We start from the raw sequence: 19,974 nt of genomic DNA, 5'->3' as shown, positions 1-19,974 counted from the left end.
TCCCAGATAAATACTGACTCGCCAAATTCGATTTTCTTTTAGTGATTACCCGTAACATTCTGTAGTTTCATGAATGTATCATAAGATGACATTCACATTTGGGTTTTGTTGATGAAAACATCCATTTTTTTAGTACTTTGCATGCATCTCATACACGACTTTTAAATAAGTCTTATAACTCCATTCAAAGATGCAAATTCCTCTTCCCTCTATGGTACCCGAATATGTACATAATCAACCGGAATACTGTCACTGTTTCTTAGTACTTCTATGCTGTTAAAAAAAAAAAAAAATTGATGAGATGACAAAAAACCTCCAAACACCTTACGCTCATACACACACACAGAAGCATCATCCCTAGTAAGCAACCAGAAGCAGTAATAGGAGGACGTCAAACACTTTTCTGGCAGAATGGTTGAACAAGCAATATCCGGGAGCTCGGGAGATGAAAACGCATTTATATGGAAATTAAGGCCTTAAGATTCTTCCCGACGTTCGTTCTTCTGTCTCCTTCCCCCACGTCCCTTCGACTTCTTCGATAATACGAACCTTCTACGATCCTGAGGAATCGGATGACTCCTATCGTCCCCCAGAAACGGATTATTTCCTGAGGAAGAGAGACAGTTTTACCATAAAACCAAAGTAAAACTGTAGTCTTTCCCCACGTCTCTTTTTTCTTTTCTTTTTTTTTGTATAGCTTTTTCGGTAAACCATCGAAATGGGATCGGCCAGAAGAAAAAAAATCAACACAGTGTTTGAATAGATATATTCACGCAATACGTGTTTTGCCTTCAGTCATATCCCATAGTATTTCTTTTTAAGCGGTACAGTTTGACACGTGATGTTGCTGGTTCCAAAAGGTTTAAGAATCAGATTAAAAGGAGGGGGATGCATATAACCATCAAATAAGATTAATTTGTTATTTTCTCGTTCTGTTTTAATAGTCATTATCATGCATTTGTGATGACCATACTTGCCTCATGATAGCTATGATGACCATACATATCTCTCAGCACCTGGGCTGGACATATCTACAAGAATTAGCATGCCCGACTGGACACATATAACTTTGCCCTTTAATTGACAAGCATTGGAATATGCAGGGCAGAAAACGTTTGAGGGCTTACATTAAGAAAATGAGGTACCCCGAATGCTATTACATGACAAAACACTAACTTCAATATTTCAAAAAAATATGGGATATTGCACTTCAGGGAACGCTCTTTATTTATATATGATTAAAAGATTTAAATAGTTTAATAATGTTATTTATTGTTGGGCTTTGAGTCATTCTGCTGGCAATTATAGAAACTTCATGGCCATCGCACAAGTAAAAGTGGAATGTTTTAAGAGTTGCTTAGAAGCACAATGCCGAAGCGAGCTCGAAATATGGAATGAGTTTACTTAAAAAAAAACATAAGAAAACCACGAGACTTGAGAGCAACATTGCCCTTTATTTGGCAATGTTGCATATGCCCGAATCAAAGTCTTACACGCCCGTAAAATATTGTCACTGGATTTACTTACTTGAGAATTTTTTTAAAAACAAATTTATTCATTTGCACAAAAAATATCAGGAGCCATACACTTTTTTTTCGGAAAACTGAAATTTTCAAAAAAATATGAAAATTCAAAAGGAATTTTGTCACTAATTAAAAATCTAAAATTGTTCAAGATTCTTATTATTATAATTTTCCGCGATGGAAAAGAAGCCACCAAATCACAGTTTATCTCACTGATTCACAGGTTCATAACGGATTTACATTGCGGAACTGCACTTAGGCAGGCGGGGGCCTGGGATAGATAGATAGATAGAACCGCTCACAGCCCCGGACTGATGCAAAGCACCTTACTTCCGTTACCTCGAAAGAGGCAGGGGCCTGGGATAGGTTGCCAGGTCATACAAATGAAAAACTGGAACTAATCCTGATAAACGACAGGGCATAAATCGAATTCACTCATAAAAACCGTCACATCTTGAAAATAAAACTTGCAGTACTAGACGTACTAGTAGTAGCACTTACATGCCTATGTTTAGCTCTGTCTCAATGAAGAGGTCTTAGCTAGTGGTTGAAAACCTGGGCCGGGGGCCTACCATCCCTCCATCTGTGTAAAGGAATCTTTGCGTCAATTTTTCAAAGTATGAGTGAAGTGTAATAATTGAATAATTGTCCCTTTGTGGGCCTGTTGCTCTGTGTGGCGATGCTGTACCCACACTTTTGTTCACATTTATTTCTGTTCCAAAAAAAAACAGTTGAAGGAATTGAATAAAAAAAAATATATATATATATAATTCCAACTGTATTTGTACTTCCAAAACAAATACAAATACAACGCCACAACAGGCAAAATGCCCAACGAGGTGGCTGAGAAAAAGATGCCCATAAAATTATGGATACCATATATTTCAAAAATACAGCAACCCAATTAAAAATGCAATTAACAAAAACTGTAAACAATACATACAGAATATAGCAAATGCACAGCTATCTAAACCACTTTCTTTTTTTTTTCTTTCAAACCGAGCACAACTCAGGTCTATCACCATCTATGGGCGATTTACTACCTAGTGAGTTGTACTGGAAGTGTAACTGTGTGTGTACCTAACAGTCTGAGAGCGTGTTGTTTGATTTTTCAGTGCCGCCATCTATATTTCAGAAGTGAAGTGAGTGATGTGTAATGATTGAATTACATACAACGATTGAATTGATTGAACATTATGATTGAATTTTATACAAATGTATTTGTATAAAACTGTGTATCTGTAAACAAACACAAAAAAGTTAATGAATGACACGAAAATGTAAATCAAATAAAAGTTTTTAAAAAAATCTGAATTTTCAGTATTTTTCTATTTATCCATCGAATTCAATGCATTCTTAATGAAAAAAACAAATTACCAGATAAATAAACGTATTGGATTTTTTTGTTCAGTTGTATTAATGAGATTCTTATCCGTTTGGAAATTTGTAATGATAATACAGGATGAAAGTTAATTTAAATACGGTACGCCACAGCCATAATACAGTGTGATCAGAACTCTACCGCCAATGTAAAAGGGATGATAGTGTACTATACATGTTATCCATTGCTTAGTAATGATAAGATTAAACACATTTCGAACTTAACAGTTTATTAATACATATTAAGGAAGAAGTATATTAAGGGGGCATATTGGTGGGTGCAAGTCGAACTATACTTTCTTTCAATCAGGCGCAAGAAACGTTAGGGCGGTGCACCATCTATACGGACTAGAAGGCACTGCGAATGCCAAAACAAACAACTTTTTAAGGTCACCTAGGGTCACAAATGACTTTTACTTTCAACGCATGCTAAATTTTTTTTGTCACTGACGCCAAAAATATACTAAAGTAACCCTTTGAGTGAAAGGAGAAACATATTTCTCACCCACATAAATACCTTCCGAGTGGAAAAGAAACGATATTTGACACTCATACGAGATAAGCGTGACTGGAGAGAACTTCCCCTCCCTCACATCATGTATGGCATTTACCTGTATCTCTTCATGATATCGGAAAGGTTGCCATATTTTGGCGACTTATCCGTATCTCCTGAATAAATACGTTTCGATCCAAAGTTAAATAGCAATTTTTCTTTGTCTTCACGTGAACGACCACCCTTACCATTTTAGCAGTAGCGTTCTGGATCACCCTGTGCAACAGTTTCCAAGAAAAAATAATGAAGTTTTCATTTTTTATTGCAATGTGTTTGTTGTTTCAAAATTCTCTTTCAGAATTATTTTATCACAGTTAAATATAGAAAAGTGTCAATGAAAAATTATTTAGATATGGCCTATTCTCATACGACTAATATGCTCTTTATAGAAAATTTCTCGACGTCTCCTCAAAGGCTTTCATTAATGATTTGAAAAATGCATATTAATATTACTTCTTACAAAAAAAAAAAGTAACGTACAGAAATAAATAAAAAATTCCCTTCAAATATATTATAGTTGCATCGCTCATAATAAATAAATAGAAATCATAAGATATTCTTCAAGACAAAAACAAAATTTACAATCCCCATGGTATTCACATTCGTTATCTGATGGGAAAGAGTAACACAAAAAAATGCTCAAAACACAATAGTGTCTCAGAAGAAAACTTTGTGTTCATTCTATTCCCTAAAGCAATAGAATAGATACAAAAACTGTTTACACAGAAAAGTGAGTTTATTCCACGAATGGCTTGTATCCTTTCTCATTTGATGACAAGAAAACAGAACAAAAAAAAATGAAATAATAATAATAATAACAAAAGGAAACATCGGAGAAAATCACCATTAGGTGAAAATGTGTTCTTCCCCCACTTCCCCCATATATTTATTTATTTATTTTCTATACATTTTTTTCTCTTTTTTTTTTCAAGATGGTAGTCTCTACTGCTTTCTAGTCTCCAATCAGCACTTGGAGAAATATCTGCTGCTCCATTGGTCTGGAAACTGCTGCCAAGTATTCTCTGTGCGACGAGCAAAAATGCGATGGAGGTACAGGCAAAGCGAAAAAACAAATATATATATATATATATATAACTAGTGAAAAAAATGAAACTTTAGGAATAAGTCAACCATATATATCTGTTCTAAAAACATATCTCTTTTGTATGCGTGTGTACGTGTGCGCGTTACAAAATAATGGCAACGCTGAATTATGGGAAACGAGAAGAAACGAGTAATACACATAAAAAAAAAAGAATACGAGAAAATTCATTTCATTTTCGGAATAATATTTATTATGGTCAGCGAAAATACGAGAAAACTCTAAGGATTGGTTTTTTTTTTTTTTAATTATACGAGAAGGAACAAATGGAGGGATTTTTTTAGTAAATTTTTCGTATCGACGAGTACAATTAGTGCCCGTTAAATAAATATATAATTAGTGGGATGATGTATTAAGAATAATTACATCAAGAGTAATTCGTAATTTCATAAGAATAATTATGAAATTATTGTTAATTTTTTTTTTTCTGTTAGATTATTCAGCATTGGGCGGCATGCCGTTAAACTCGAGGGACATCACGTTTTTGAATGTTCGGATCTGGTTGGTTCCCGCCATTTCCCGGGAAAATTATCCCTGCACGAATTCAACCAATTCAATGGTTTCTTGTTATTTTCTAGAGTTTAAGAATTTTCTAGAATCTGTGAAGATCTTTCTTCTTTATCTTTTCTAGAATCAGGCATGCCGAAAATGAAGTTTTTAATAGTTCCCGGGATACTGGTATCCCTGACTGTTTCCCAGCCTGCCACCTGATGTGGGAAAATGCTTTATTGTTCAAAAAAGAACAGAAATGGAACATTCTATATTTTTTTTTGTGTGTGCAGTATATAATATTATATTATTGTTTCACTGTATATAATAGTCTAGATAGTCTTTAATATAAATAGAGGTTATGTGAAGAAGTTGGCTACTGATAGGTAGTGGAAATTAAAATAAAAGTTGATGGTAAGTATGTTTGTGTGTGTGCTTATAAAATGCTGACGACATTCACCCGCAAAATTGGGAAATAATAATAAAAAAAAGATACATAAGGAAAAAGGCAAGGTAAGGATGCCAAGGTGAATCCGGTAGTGGTCTCAAACGGGATATCGTGAGGATCCAAGTTTGAATCCCGTTGGCGGCACGGTTGTGGTCGACTGAAGTTGCTTTTGTGCGGTTTTCCAACTTCGAGCTGCGAATACGAGCCGTCTGCCATTCAAAAATATCTTTCTACAGAGAGCAGGACGACTCACAGGATCAGACATATATGCCTACTTACGTAAAATGAAAATTCAACCATTTTCATTTCAATATATGGAAGCCTGATGACAGCACCAGCAAGAACACTGAAACAATCGCAACTCTGACGAGATAAATACGTTGGGGGGCCCACATACACTCAAAGCACGTAGTCCAGCATGCACCAATACATTAGAAATTCGGAAGTGAATGTGTAAAAGTTGCATATACGGAGTAAGTAGTAATGGTTTATCGAACACAGGTCTTGCATTCCGGGCAAGCGTACTATCCACCCCGGGAAATAAGACTGCTATAACACACACTGTGGCGTGACGCACAGAAGTAGAGACTTATAGCCTCCTTCCTTAACTTCAGCAAATGTCCCCCAGGTGGCAGCAGAGATAGGGAGAGAGAGAGAAATGTGTATCCCGTGGTGCATATAGACAGCATTCTTACCCGGATTGCAAGTGGACCTGGTTTCGATTCCCGACAGAAACAAGTAGACTTTTTTTTTTGTCTGTTCGCCTCAGTATAAATATCGGGAAAAAACATCTTTCGTTGATTAAGCTAAGAGTTCCCCCCCCCCCCCCACACACACACAAATGATTTGTCTGATTACCCAGGAAAGCACAGTATGATTAGAATACATCTAAATCTAGCAGTATATATATTCAAGTAAATTTACCTGGTGTCATCACACCCGTAGCTCGAGATAACCTGTATTCCGGAAGTTCCGCATCTCTCCCTGAGAGTTTCGACTCTCTATGACCAACCACTGATTTGAAATCTAAATTCGCCATTGACAGTCAGTAGTGATTGTCGCACGTTTCTTCAACACCTTCATCTGCCTAGCAGGCTCATCACACCTTTGAAATAAAACATCCAGTTAAAAACAAGCACGTTGACATATTCATTTCATTAATTAAATAAAAAGTCAATCCTCCAAAATGAAGTAATTGTTTAACACTTTCACACTGGGGGTGACGCCATTGTTCTGTTCCAGCCGGCGGTTGGGTATCAACCAAAAAGCAGCATCGAATACTTCGAACCAGATTCGAAACTAAAGCTCCAAGATTATTATATTAGGTAAGAGTTATAATAGAGCTAGAGCCCAGTTCGATTTTATTAGTTTCAAAATGAACTCCAACGACATGCATATGTTTGCCTATCACATCTGTCATTCTTGGAAAATGGACCCTGCCTTAGGGTACGAACATAATGCAAAATGGTTTCCGATTCTGTGAGTCGGCGCTGTTACAGATTGGTTGACACTAAAAAGACGGACACCCTGCGTGCTCTTTTTGCTCCCATATCTCAAGTAAAAATGAACCAAAAGCTTTAAAATATCTCGACTTTTCCTGAATTATCATATTCTTAGCTTACACCAAAGCTTTTTTTCATTACCTTTCTTCGCAACGGAGATAAGAACGGATATATCTAAAAAGACGTGGGGGGGGGGGGGAGTGGTCTCACTGACCCTCCCATATATTTTAAGACGCGTTCGCCATATAATACTTCCAACATTATCACAACTGATTACGTAACGTCAAAATTCTTCTGATAGTCTTTTTGTGCTTCAAAAATTCCCAATTGTGAGACTTTTTTTCCCACCCTTAATTTTTATCTGCATATTACGGTGAACAGGTGTCTCAGTCTTTGTCGTATTTTCGTCAAGTATTTTCGTCATTTTGTCAGATAATGTTTTTGTTCTGCAATGTAGAAATATCCACGTACTCATGATTGCTGTAGAAATGACGAAAAGACGTGGATTCACAGAAGATGAAATTTCTCAGAATGTAGCAAAGACTGCGTAAGTAAAACTCAGAGGAGGAGTGGTGCTGATAGTTAAAATTCAGAGGAGAAAGAAAAGTATCCTAATCAGAACATTTCTGAAGTATATAGATTATGGATGTGTGAATCCGAATGAAATTATACCTCCAGCAATGCTTCAGCTGATTCAGAATGAAATTATACCTCCAACAATGCTTCAGCTGATTCAGAATAAAATGCTACTAGAAACAATTGATGCAAACCACATTGAAGCCATCACTGAAAACCTAGAACTACACTAAAACGTCGTCTGATATCCATAATTATCATACATCTGAATAATATCTCGTTTATCAGTAGCGAAGAAACTATTGCAGATGTAAGTGTAAGAAATATCGTGGAATCCTCCTCGTCAACAGGACGTTAAAGATTCCAAAATAGTTTACGAGGAACTCATTGCTTATTAATACTGATTCCACATCATTGGAATTATGCGAATTTTTTTTGTCAAATCTAAATCAAAAAGCTTGGTTGAAATCCTTCGGAAAGAACATCGTCAGGTGCTTCCAAGCACGAAAAAAAAATATAGCACAGCACACACATTCGTTGATCATATTCACAACCTAGAAGTGATGTTACACTGAAATCCTATCGGGAATATAGAAAATACAGATCAGAGTCTTCACCCACACTGACGCTCATCAAGAGCACGCACGCATAGCATCCTTTAAATAATGATAAAATATATTAACACAATTCAATGGTTTTACCCACTAGTTCTTCGTGGTATTACTATACTGTCATGAAAATATTATACCATACTGTAAAATATTAAAATTTTTAAAAATTGCAAAATCAATGGGGTCACACTGACCCCAGACCCGTCTTTCTAGTGTTAAAAAACTTGAAATTCAGGTTTTTAGCCAATCAGCAACGATACCGACTCACAGTAACGGAAACCAGTGTGCATTATGTTCGTACCTTCAGGACGTCGCTTTAGAAACCAGCTTCGCCTACTTCAGAACCAACGTTGCTGATGAGTCAAATGTATCTAATATCTTCACGCTGCCAACGTTGTTACCCATCACGTGCCCTAACAGTATGCACAGCGTGATCCAAATGTCAGTTTACATTTTAAAGTTCAATGATTCAGTGAATTATGTAAGTAGAGGGATAAAAATTGGCATACCTGCTAGAAACAACACGTGGTCTCATTGAAACCTTAAAAGAATAGTTTACAAAAATGACCAAGATATGATGCTTCATTTGATTATAAAGTGACAATTGGCATTGTAATGCACCTTTTAGCAAAGATTTTTTAAAGTTAAAAATAGATCAAAAATCTGTCAAGGTGATTTGTTTTATAACATATTTGTATGTTTTTTAAATGATTCGAAAAACCGAGGTTGTTTCCAGCATGTGCGCCAATGTTTATCCCTCTGCGTACATTATTCGGTGAATTACTGAACTTTCAAACGAATGTTAACTGACTTCTGGATCACTCTGTACAGGTTTACTACACCTACCATCTCATCCACCTCCTTAACTTTGGCTATTCTCGCGATGAAAATCGGAGCCACACTACTATTTAGTCGTACATACACCTCGAGGGAGTTTCTACGGAATTATCACAAGCAATAACGTGTTGTTTGTGTTAAGAAACAGCCAGCGTTCCGTTTTCTCTTGACGGTTTCAGGTGATTCAATGGTGTTGTAATAAAATTTATTGGTGTGTTGCCCGTCTGTATCCAGACGGAAAAGTGAAAATTGTGTCTGATAGACGGCAAATCCCATGTTCAAAACGGAGCATCCAATCTAAGCTGACTCGAATCCTGGCCAGTATAGTTCAAAACTAAAATAAGCAATTCCCTTTCTTTTGTGGATCTCCCTTGCCTTTAACAAATGAAAATACTTTATATATTTTTTTTTGACAATTTTACTGCTGAAATTGAAAGCATTCACTCTTACACACTAAATGGTTTTTATTCAGTAAAAAAATCAATGCTATGATTCATTCATAATGGTTGAATTGAATTAAAAGGGAAAATTCAAACATCATTCATAACATTCGAAGTAACACGGAAGTTCATACAATGGCTAGTGAATATGAACCATTTATTTTTGAAAAAAAATAGCATCGTGGCATTAAAATTCAACCAGGATTAATATTTCAAAGGATATTCAATCTGGAACGCAGAGGAAACGGTAGAGGAGGGGAAGAGAAAAGAGAAATCATCTAGTCTTTTTCTGAAAATAACTAATGTTTAAGAACTGAGACAACAAATTTCAAGAACTGACGTCATTGAACTTCAGGAGAAAATCTATATTTTCTTTCGCTGCTTCGAGGATACCCGAATGAAATTGCAAAGTGTTAGGCCGGGATTACACTATGAAAGTTTGATAAAATCTCTTTTACAAAAGTGGAAGAAGATAAACGTTAAGCCTATTGGTTGCAGTCGTACGAATATAACCGATACGCTTATCGGTTTTCAAGTTTTATGAGAAACATTTGTGAAACTTCTATAGTGTTATAACAGCGTTACAAGGAAGGGCCAAAAAAATTATGAAAAAATTATGTGTTCATCGCACACAAAATACACAAAAACAAAAAAAAAATCAGCGGCGGAATGCAATTAATAAAGCCGCTAAAAATTATCAAAAATGATAACAGTTGGATACTCATCGCCTCTTGCGCTTCTTGGCGATATCTATAAAAACTTTCTTTCCTCCAGCTTCTCTGTTCTAGAAAATACTCGATTTCTTTTTTCTTGATTTTTGGTGATTTTTCCGACGATGAATTTTCCTGAAGGGAATTACGGGGCAGTTAATTTTTCCTAAATCCTTTTATGCAACAGCCTTGTTTGTAACGATACTTCGGTTATAAGAGCAAAAATTCACAAAATATTTGACGTTATAATCGAGTTTAAATTTTTTTTCAGCTGAAACTCAAAACATTGTCTTATACACTAAATGATTTTTATTTGGGGTCATTAAAGTATTACGTCAGCATCGATAGGGGGGGGGGGGTTTCTTTCTCAACCCTCTTTATGAAGATATTAAATATTCTAAATGAAATCTTATTCGGTGCGCCAAAAATGGAAAAAATAAAAACTTTCGATAGTTATTCGATACCTGAACTACCATTCTCCCAATTGATATGTCCTGTACAGAGCCACTTTAGTTGATCCCTGCATTCAAGTGGTTCAAATGTTCATCCCTCATTTCACGGATCCTTCAAGTGCTCTGGAACTGTGTCACGCATCACTCAAGGAATCTCTAAATGTTCCATGGATCGTTTAAGTGTTCTGTAACTGTGTCACGGGTAACTTAGGTGATCATTGAATGTGAAAGTGATCTTTGAAGTCTACTTCCGTGATCTGAAAATGTGCCATGGGCCACTTAAATACGCTGGACTGGTGCCACGGGTCATTTAAGCGATTTGTAAATGTGCCGCTTAATTCATTTTCAAAAAAAATTGGGTTTGGGGGGGGGCAGGCCACCTTCAGGGCCACATTTGATGCACGGGTCAAGTTTTTATGATATATGGCTTAAAGGATGGGTGGCAATGAATTTTTACCCTTACCCTTTAAATAGCATTGAAATTAACAAAAATAGATTATAACATAACATATTGATTGAAGGGGTGCAGAGAAGAGCTACGCGTGTCCTTATTGGCACACAGGGCTTGAGTTATGAAGAGAGACTTCATTTTTTGAATATGTTTACATTGGATGAACGCAGGTGTCGAGGAGATATGATCGAAGTGTTCAAAATTTTCAATGGGATGGATAGGATGGACCATGAACTTTTAGTACACCGCCAATCAACTGCTTTTACAAGGGGACACCAGTATCGATTGGTGAGGGACAATGCAAGGTTATGGTGTCGCAGGGAATTTTTCTCTAATAGGGTTGTTAATAAATGGAATAGCTTACCCCCGGAGGTAGTAAATTGTAACACAATTGACACGTTTAAAAAGAAATACGATAAACATGTTTGGGGTAAATCGAGAAGCTATCCATTCTTAGAATAAGACAACCATAAGTATTCTTTATGGGCATTGTATAATATTTTATCATGTGTATATATTGTTTATAATTTGTGTTAATTGCATTTTTAATGGGGTTGCTGTATTTTTGAAACATGACATCCATATTTTTATGGGCATCTTTTTATCAGTCACCTCGTTGGGCATTTTGCCTGTTGTGGCGTTGTATTTGTATTTGTATAAAGGTATTTCCTGTCAAAATGTTTTTTTTATATTTTTTGCATTAAAACATTTTTTTTTTCGTCTGAGGGGGGAGGCTCACGAGCCCCCTATGCCCCGTCTCGCGTACGTTTCTGATCCCACCAATATGCGTTATGAGGTAGGGGACAGTGGTTAGAGTTTTGCTGACTTTTGCTGACAAAGGAGGAGGGTTGTCAAAAACGACTAAAAATTTGCTTACGTAATACTTGAACGGCCCCTTTCATAAAAAAATCAATGAGATGATTTATGTACAATAATTGAATTGAATTTAAAGAAAACTTTCAACAAATATCATTGATAACTAGAACCTTTAGGCACTACAAATGGTCAAAATAGGCAGGCAAAAAGGAACTGGACTCCTTAAATAGAAACTAAAGAAAACCTTATAATTACTAAAATAAATTTATAATTACTGGGAAAAAAAGGAAAATTAACTAAAAGCTATGATATTAAGGGTCCGCAATGTGGCTAATAAATTGACTGCACTCATATTCATACTCGTGAAATTAAAAAAAAAAAAGAAACGATATTTAAAGTGAATGATAGATGACGCTGGAAAACGAAACTAAATTATTTTGATACGCATAAAATCGAAACGGAAGTTGTGTATAAACGGAATTCAATTTGTACACCGTAATAAAATAAAATAAAAACATAAATTAAATGAAATGAAATAAATTATCTGATATTTGATTGCATCGAGTTTCTCTTTTATTAAGCTCAACCTTTATAAATTTCATCAAAATGATTTAACTTACAAGATAAATTTCTCCAAAGAAAGAGCGATTAAAAACTATTCGTAAACATATGCATCAATTCAGAAATCGATGTGTTAAGTCAACACTGTAGAATGCGCTAGTAAAAACTTTTTTCTTTGGCAAAACGCACTAACACATTTTTGTGATCGATCTTCTAATTTCTTAACTAAATTGCACATAATTTTTCCACAGAATTACTGAATACTTAAATAAAATTTGAGAAGTTTCGAAATCCCCCCTCTCCTCTTCGCATTACCTACAATCATGAAAATCAGAATGAGGGAAATCGACCTGTGTCTGTGAGAAACCTTCCATTTTGATGGCAATCGACCGAGACCATGAATTCGTATTATGGGTTGACGATTTTGAACACAAAAATTCTATGAAATTCTCTATTGTAAAAAGATCTAAGGCTCTACAAAATAAGGACTTTAGAATTCGCGAATAAACATAAAACAATATCGAAATAATCATTTACGGCAGAAAAATTTAAAGAAGGCACTTTCTCAAAAAAGTTTGAAAACAGGCAAAAAACACACATACAGAAAAACAACTTAGGGCTCTATTTGAAGTGACAGCAAAGTTTTATAGAATCGGTAATGGCAAATGAATAGGTAAAATTTACTTTAAAAAAATTAACAAAAAAAACATCGTCATTAAAACTCGATCACGATAAATATTTCAAAAGATGTTCAACCTGGAACCCAGATAAAGAGATAAAGAAACGGAACAAAAGTAAGGAAATCCTCCAGCCTTTTTCTAAAAATGCTAATATTTAAGTCCAACAAATAAAAGAACTGACGTCATTGAAAACCAGGGATGCACCTATATTTCCCTTTGCTGCTGCTTCAAGGATATCCGATTGAAACTGAAAGTGTTAGTGAAAGTCTCGAACACAAGAAGTAAGTAAAGAAAACGCGGGGAGTAGAGGATTTAGGTTGGCTTTATCCCAGGATGTAACTCCTTGAAACGGCTTTTATGCACAGTTTCAATTATTCAAAAGCCATTACTTAAACAGGGAGCAAAAGGATGAATGTGAGGTAAAAAGAGGAAGAGGATACAGAAAAAAATAGAAGCTCAGAAAAAAAAAAAAAAAACTTTCTTATAAAGCTATTTCTATTGACATGCCTTGTCTGCTTTTTCCTGAGAAGGCCAAACAACGAAGCAAGTGTAATTGAATAACCTAGAGCAGCCGCGAGTGTTGACACTTAGGATAGGCTAAACCGCAGATAAAAGGGGACTTGATTCGTTCTCGCGTGGCATTGGAAAAGATTCCCCCGTTGGGAAAACTAATAGCCATTGAATTCATTGTACAGATGCCTCAATAATAACTTTCCAATTACTGGAATTCTCCTGCGTCAAGCTTTTGAATTTGTTCTTGTTGATCTATTTGTAGTTTAAAGAGAAACACATTTCGTTGATCAGAAAATTTCAACCAACATCGTCTGTATCCTTTATTATACGTATGTGAATGAATAGACGGTATATATATACTCAGAAAAAATCAGGATAATGGCAGATCTTTGAATGCAACTTGTATTATTATTTTACCTTGCATTAATATCTCATCAATATTTTGTGCTATTAAACATTGGCTACTGTAGGGTGCTTCTGTGAGTACTACTACTTAAACGTATATGTACACATTCCACAGCAGAATTTCCAACAAATTGGCACACACCGGAATACGTATTCTGAGTGGGATCCGGAAATTTCGCCCCGACGATTTATCCATTATATTTCACCCCAGTACTTTTCGTCCCCGGTATATTCCACTCACAGAAATTTGATCCCTTATATTTCGTCCCTCAAAATTTCACACCTGGCTTTTCTCCTGCCCTGATCATATGAGCGACTGACTGACGTGAGTGACCAAGTGATTAGAGTGAATAACCATATAAGTGGTAATCGTATAAGTGAGTGATCGTATGAATTAGGAAGGCCGAGCGAGAATGATAACATAAATAAATAATAATACATGGATACATTAGGGGCACTCAGAAACATGGATATATTTTTTACCTCAGGAGAGACTGGGCAGCTACATTTTCCTCACAGTAGAGCATTTGGTAGTTCGAGGACAGGGGTTCGTATAAAAATTTAGATACTTTTGTTTTATGTCACATTTTATTTCACTCTCAAAACTGGTACATAATCATTCCTGAACACATTTTGAGCAATTTTTAAACTAGAACAATACCTCTACGGCGAACGGTTGAATGAATAAAGGGCGAATTAGGACTTGCAGGACACCCTGTATATTGAGTTTGCTGCCGTGAATTTCCCCTTTCAGTTCCAGCCCTGATGTCACCCATTGAGTTTCGAAACGTTTTAGGAATTCGTGCGATTGCTTCGTTATTTGTTTATATATATATATATATATATATATATATATATATATATATTATATATTATATATATTATATATATATATATATATATATATATATATATATATATATATAATTATATTATATATATATATATAATTATATTATATATATTATACCCGTGCATCAAATACTTCATCAACTATTACCAAAGCCCGGATATTGTTGACCTGAAAAATGTTGAAAAACGAACATAAAAAATGGCCTAAAAACCCAAAAATTGCACTAAAATGAAAAGAAATGCTATTAAAATAAAATGAAAAAAATTAACCGATTGTGTTCGAAAACTGGGAGGGAAAGGTTTTATAGTATAGAAAATCACATGTAAATTTATTCTCAACATTACATTTCATCAAAAATGGCCAATGAAATTTTCAAATCAACAACTTTCAATTTATGAATGAATTTATGGAATCAGAAAAGGAAAATATATTTAAATTTCTGCAAATAAAGTTTTATACCGAGATGAACGTCTTTTTTCTCTGAACATCTGCATATATTACTGAGGACATTTGAAGTAAAAAAAATCCGATTTCATGTCAATTCTCTTTCAAATTGAAAACTTTTAGACATTCCGGCCAAGACATCACAATCTCCAGACATCCTCTCTCAATGGTCATCCATTAGATGCGGACACCACTTTTATACACAAAATAATAATTTTCCCTTGCATAACAAAAGTATGCATTTTAAACCCTGATTAAAGCATTTTAAATCCCCGTCTTTTACGGACAAGTATTTTTGTCCCGCTGGGTTTTGTTCGTTTTTTTTCACCATTTTGCCAAATGTAACAGTAGCAAATTACCAAATTACAAAGCGAAAATAACGTGGTTTGAATTTTTAAACTATCTAATATTCACTTGGCTGAACAGTTTGCGAAATTTTAATGCATGCAAACATTTCACGGATCAAAATCGTTTAGCATGACTTTGAAGATTTTAAAAATATCCTTATATATATAATACAAAAGCTCTCTCTCATGAAAATTTAACTAAAGACAAAATTTACTTAGAATGGGTACTAAGCTTTGCCTGATGTCTATAAAGATACAAATGAAGGGATGAAACCTCACCACATCTTTTTTACTAAATAAAAACTAAAATAAATTACATCCTATTGTTTCATATTACTCGGAATACATATTTTTTTTCATTTTTTGTCATTCTGAAAATCTTAAAAAGCGGAAATATCCTAAAAATGTCCTGGAGTTCGGACAAAGTTCAAAATTGGAGGAAGATGCAAAAGAAAAGAAATGCTAAATGCAACATCCGCGCCTTTAATATCACGAGTATTGTACAGAAATGTAGGGAAAAATGTTCTTTTCCGCTATACTTCTATATACATTTTACAATTTCAAAACTTTCCAAATACTGCAAACTGCTTTTGTAATTTCAGATGTCTGTTATGATCAACATTATCAGAATAATTGAAAAGATTAAGCCAATTTAAAATTCTTTTTATAAGAGTTTCAACAATAATCGAATTTATTTCGAAATTTCTCAGAAATTTCAATTATGAATTTTTTGAAAAATTTCGTGCTTCAATTTTTCGGCCGTATATATTTTGTGTGTACTTAATTTGCTCTGTTTGCTTTCGCAAATTCTGATTTCCTTAAGGTGTTTAGAGGATTTTATCTCTTGTTATGATAATTGGATTTATTTTGATCTTGAAATTATATGTACCCATAAAAGAAATTACAGTTCCATAAATCAGCGCTATAACGGTATCAAAAGCAATATTTACTCAACTACGTAAATATTTTTAGAAGAATGAGTTAAAAGAGCCGTTATTTAATATGAGCAAATACAAAGATATAAATTAATCTGCATATTTGTCGCAGTTTTGAGGTCATAAAACCTTCAACCTGAATAACATAACGTTGCGTAAAATATAGTGTAAGGCAAATCTTGTTCAAATAGTGTTGAATGCTCTTCAACTATTCCATTGGGCCTTTAATATATACACAACCGTCTCAGAACAATAAACGCGTAATTTGAATGTGTCAGTATTATTGAAATCAGTGCACAGTCGTATCATATCGATGTGGCCATCAGGTTATATCCAAGAAAATGGTTTGTAGTCTCCCAACAATGCTTACAGAGTCATGTTCTAGGAGATTCGTCCTCGCGGCATCCAATTCTCTCATAAAATGTCGTTCATCCAAGAAGGCAACCGTTTGCCAATGATCCATTTCGATATTATTTTCAGAATTTAATTCATTTGTACTAGAGTGCTGGGAATCGAGATTCAGGTTTTCAACTGGTTAATCAAAAGAAATTTTAGTCAATTAATAGACTGATTAAATGAATTTTTCTCGAAAGTTATCAAATGCTACCCCTTTATAATAAACATATTATTTATAATTATATAATATTGAATGTTGTTGTAAAACTATTTGATACATTTCACGCACCTCTTCGCTAGATGTTAACTAATATCTATATAGATTCAAGAAGTTCCGGTTGTCAGCTTGAATCAATTGGATATGCTTCACATCGTTAAATCCTGGAATTCCTCCACTTGAATCTTTGCCGTGTTTTATAAAAACAGTTATCATCTAACTCAAACCCCACAGTGGTGGTCGGCTGAAGTTGACTTTCTGTGGTTCCCAACTTCATGGCGCGAATGTGAGCCGATCTCCCCGGTTAAAAAGTCTCGCCACAGAGAACAACAGGCCTATACAACGGTAAATCTTAAGCCATAACGCTCCAATCATAGTCGAAAAATAGGCAGCAGATGGCAGCACTATAACAAGCATTATAGGAAACAAGATTCACGTTAGGTTCGCAACACGGACGTGCACATTCTAGCATGTACCAATTTGTTAGAAGTTCCGCAGAGGAATATGGACGAGGTGCATGTTTGGTTTAGTAGTAGTTATTATACAGGATGGGCAAAAAGTCCGTAGAAACTCTAAAAATTCATAAAAATAGGAAAAATAACCGAAATAAAAAACGGTTGGCAGGGTTAGCATCGCGAGGTCACGGTGATTTTTTATTTAGACGGAAAAAAAAATTTACTAAAAACAGCCTATGGGTGGTGCTGGTACGAGCGACTGCGGTGGAAATACGCAAATGATAGGGTTATAAGAACTAGCGCTCCTAATTCACAACCAGTTCACCATTGCAAACCGTGTATGTAAACAATGATGCTGAGCGCGGAGGATAAAGCTTTGCTGGTGAAATTGCTGTACGTGAACCTGTTCTGGTGGTCATGGGAAACACATACCATACTGCTGTAATAAACGATTTTGAGGCATTCTGTTCGTTATTCGTGTATCTTTTATTTGACTTGGGTATGTCAGCGGGACCTATCGGCTGTTTTTTTAGGGTTTTTTTCCTGTCTTAGAAAGTTCCCGTGACCTAGCGATGCTAACCCTGCAAACCGTTTTTTATTTTGGTTATCTTTCCGGTTTTTATGAATTTTTAAACTTTCTACGGACTTTTTACCCACCCTGAATAATCAGTCACTGATTTCAAAACAAGTTTCGATCTTCTAGAGCAGCGGTTCTCAACCTTTTTTTGACTCGCGGAGCCCTTTCTGGTAAATTATTTCTATAGCGAAGCCCCGTAGGCCGATTTTTTATTTATTCATCAAAACTACAGATCTATTTTTATTATTTAGAAATATATATATATATATATATATTTTTCCCTAATATTTACTGGGTTTTTTCTCCTCGAGCAGCCGTGGAACCCCAGGGGAAAGCACACGGAGCCGCAAGGGCTCCGCGAAACACCGGTTGAAAAGCACTTTTAGAATCTAAAATATCGGAATTTTTTAAGAGAAGTCGAGAAGGAAAAATATGAAAACGTTTGGTAACTTTTACAGCTGTTATATATACTTAGATATATTGTCGATAAAAAAAATTTCTCAAAGATGTATTTTATGCATGGACAGAGCTGCAAGGAGGAGATTAGGCTGCTCTGGTGCCCGACAACAGGGATACTAATTCCACCCTTCAACCTCTCCTTGAACACTACGAGTGGGCGGAAAAATGCGTACTTGCACCGGCTGACTAAGCATCTAATTGCTGCCCTGTGTATGGATATACAGGTCGAATTCTGTTCTAACAAATACCGTTATAGCGAAAATTTCTAATCCCCCTGATAAGTTTTCATAGGAACAATGCAAACACCTGGAATTCCTTTATAGTGAAATTTCGTTATAGCGAAGTGATTCCTCCGGTATCTTGGATTTCGTTATAACGGGATTCGACTGTATTGAATTGGGAACCATGGAATTTGCGCTTGTTGGGGAGGGAGCGTAAGAAAGTAACATAATTCAAGTTTATTTTTTTTTATTTAGTTTTATTGATTAAACGTTCTCTTGTAATATTTGTATTTCGTCTGTGCCTTTGAACCAGTATTTTTGTCTGGACTCTGTGGGAATTTATAATAAAAAAAGTAGGAGTAGCAAACATGTAATAAAGGCATCTTTTTAGCGATAGGTATAGCTAGAACAACACGCGAACATTCCCTCCATGTCAGTGATTCCCAACTCCGGGCATTAACGCCCTCTTGGGGGCAAGGGAATTTTCCAGAGGGCGGTAGAAGCTACGGTTATAACAGGATCCTATGTGGTTAGATTGCGTTGGAGAGAAAAAAAATTCTGTAGAAGGGGGTCGATGGGACAAAATAGGCTGGGAAACTATGCTCTATGTGAACATCTCTAATTTAAAAAACTTGGGAAACGTCATTGAAACGGAAACAAAAGTGGCGAAACATTTGTCATTGTTATATCTATATATAGTTTCTTTTCATTGATGTTAGAGTCAAAGTTCATCAACTTTATTCTCCATTGCAATCAGTCCGGAACAAAAATTATTGAAGTTACGGATCGTGTGCGTGGTTATAACCGAGTTGGACTGTATTTACATAATGCCAGATAGCGAATTTTCCCCTATTTTATTAGCAACACTCTGTTGATGTCAAAAAACATGGCATGGACACACTATTGCGATGTGACTCATCCGTGTTATGAGGAGCGGCTTAGAATAATGATGGCTAAAAAGTCTTAAAAACCCTCTTATTTTTCATATGACTGTGTATCATTTACATTTACAATCTGTTGT

General features: G+C 35.3%; 1 protein-coding gene across 2 annotated transcripts in view; it reads right to left on the bottom strand.

Annotated features, from left to right (window-relative positions):
- LOC149064670 (teneurin-m-like) overlaps positions 1-19,974 on the bottom strand; it is a 264,163-nt gene that overhangs the window by 93,303 nt on the left and 150,886 nt on the right. For both annotated transcript variants that reach the window (XM_089254773.1, XM_089254774.1), the window contains one exon: positions 6,420-6,600. In XM_089254773.1, the coding sequence (XP_089110899.1) occupies positions 6,420-6,534 (115 nt within the window). In that variant the 5' untranslated portion in view covers positions 6,535-6,600. The remainder of the gene's footprint in view (positions 1-6,419; positions 6,601-19,974) is intronic.

The sequence above is a fragment of the Pholcus phalangioides genome, unplaced genomic scaffold (assembly GCF_987345545.1).
Source record: "Pholcus phalangioides strain wild (caught in Gottingen) unplaced genomic scaffold, Ppha-v1.0 ptg000042l_1, whole genome shotgun sequence".
In the NCBI taxonomy this organism is placed as follows: Eukaryota; Metazoa; Arthropoda; class Arachnida; order Araneae; family Pholcidae; genus Pholcus; species Pholcus phalangioides.
This window is presented reverse-complemented; position numbering and strand designations above follow the sequence as displayed.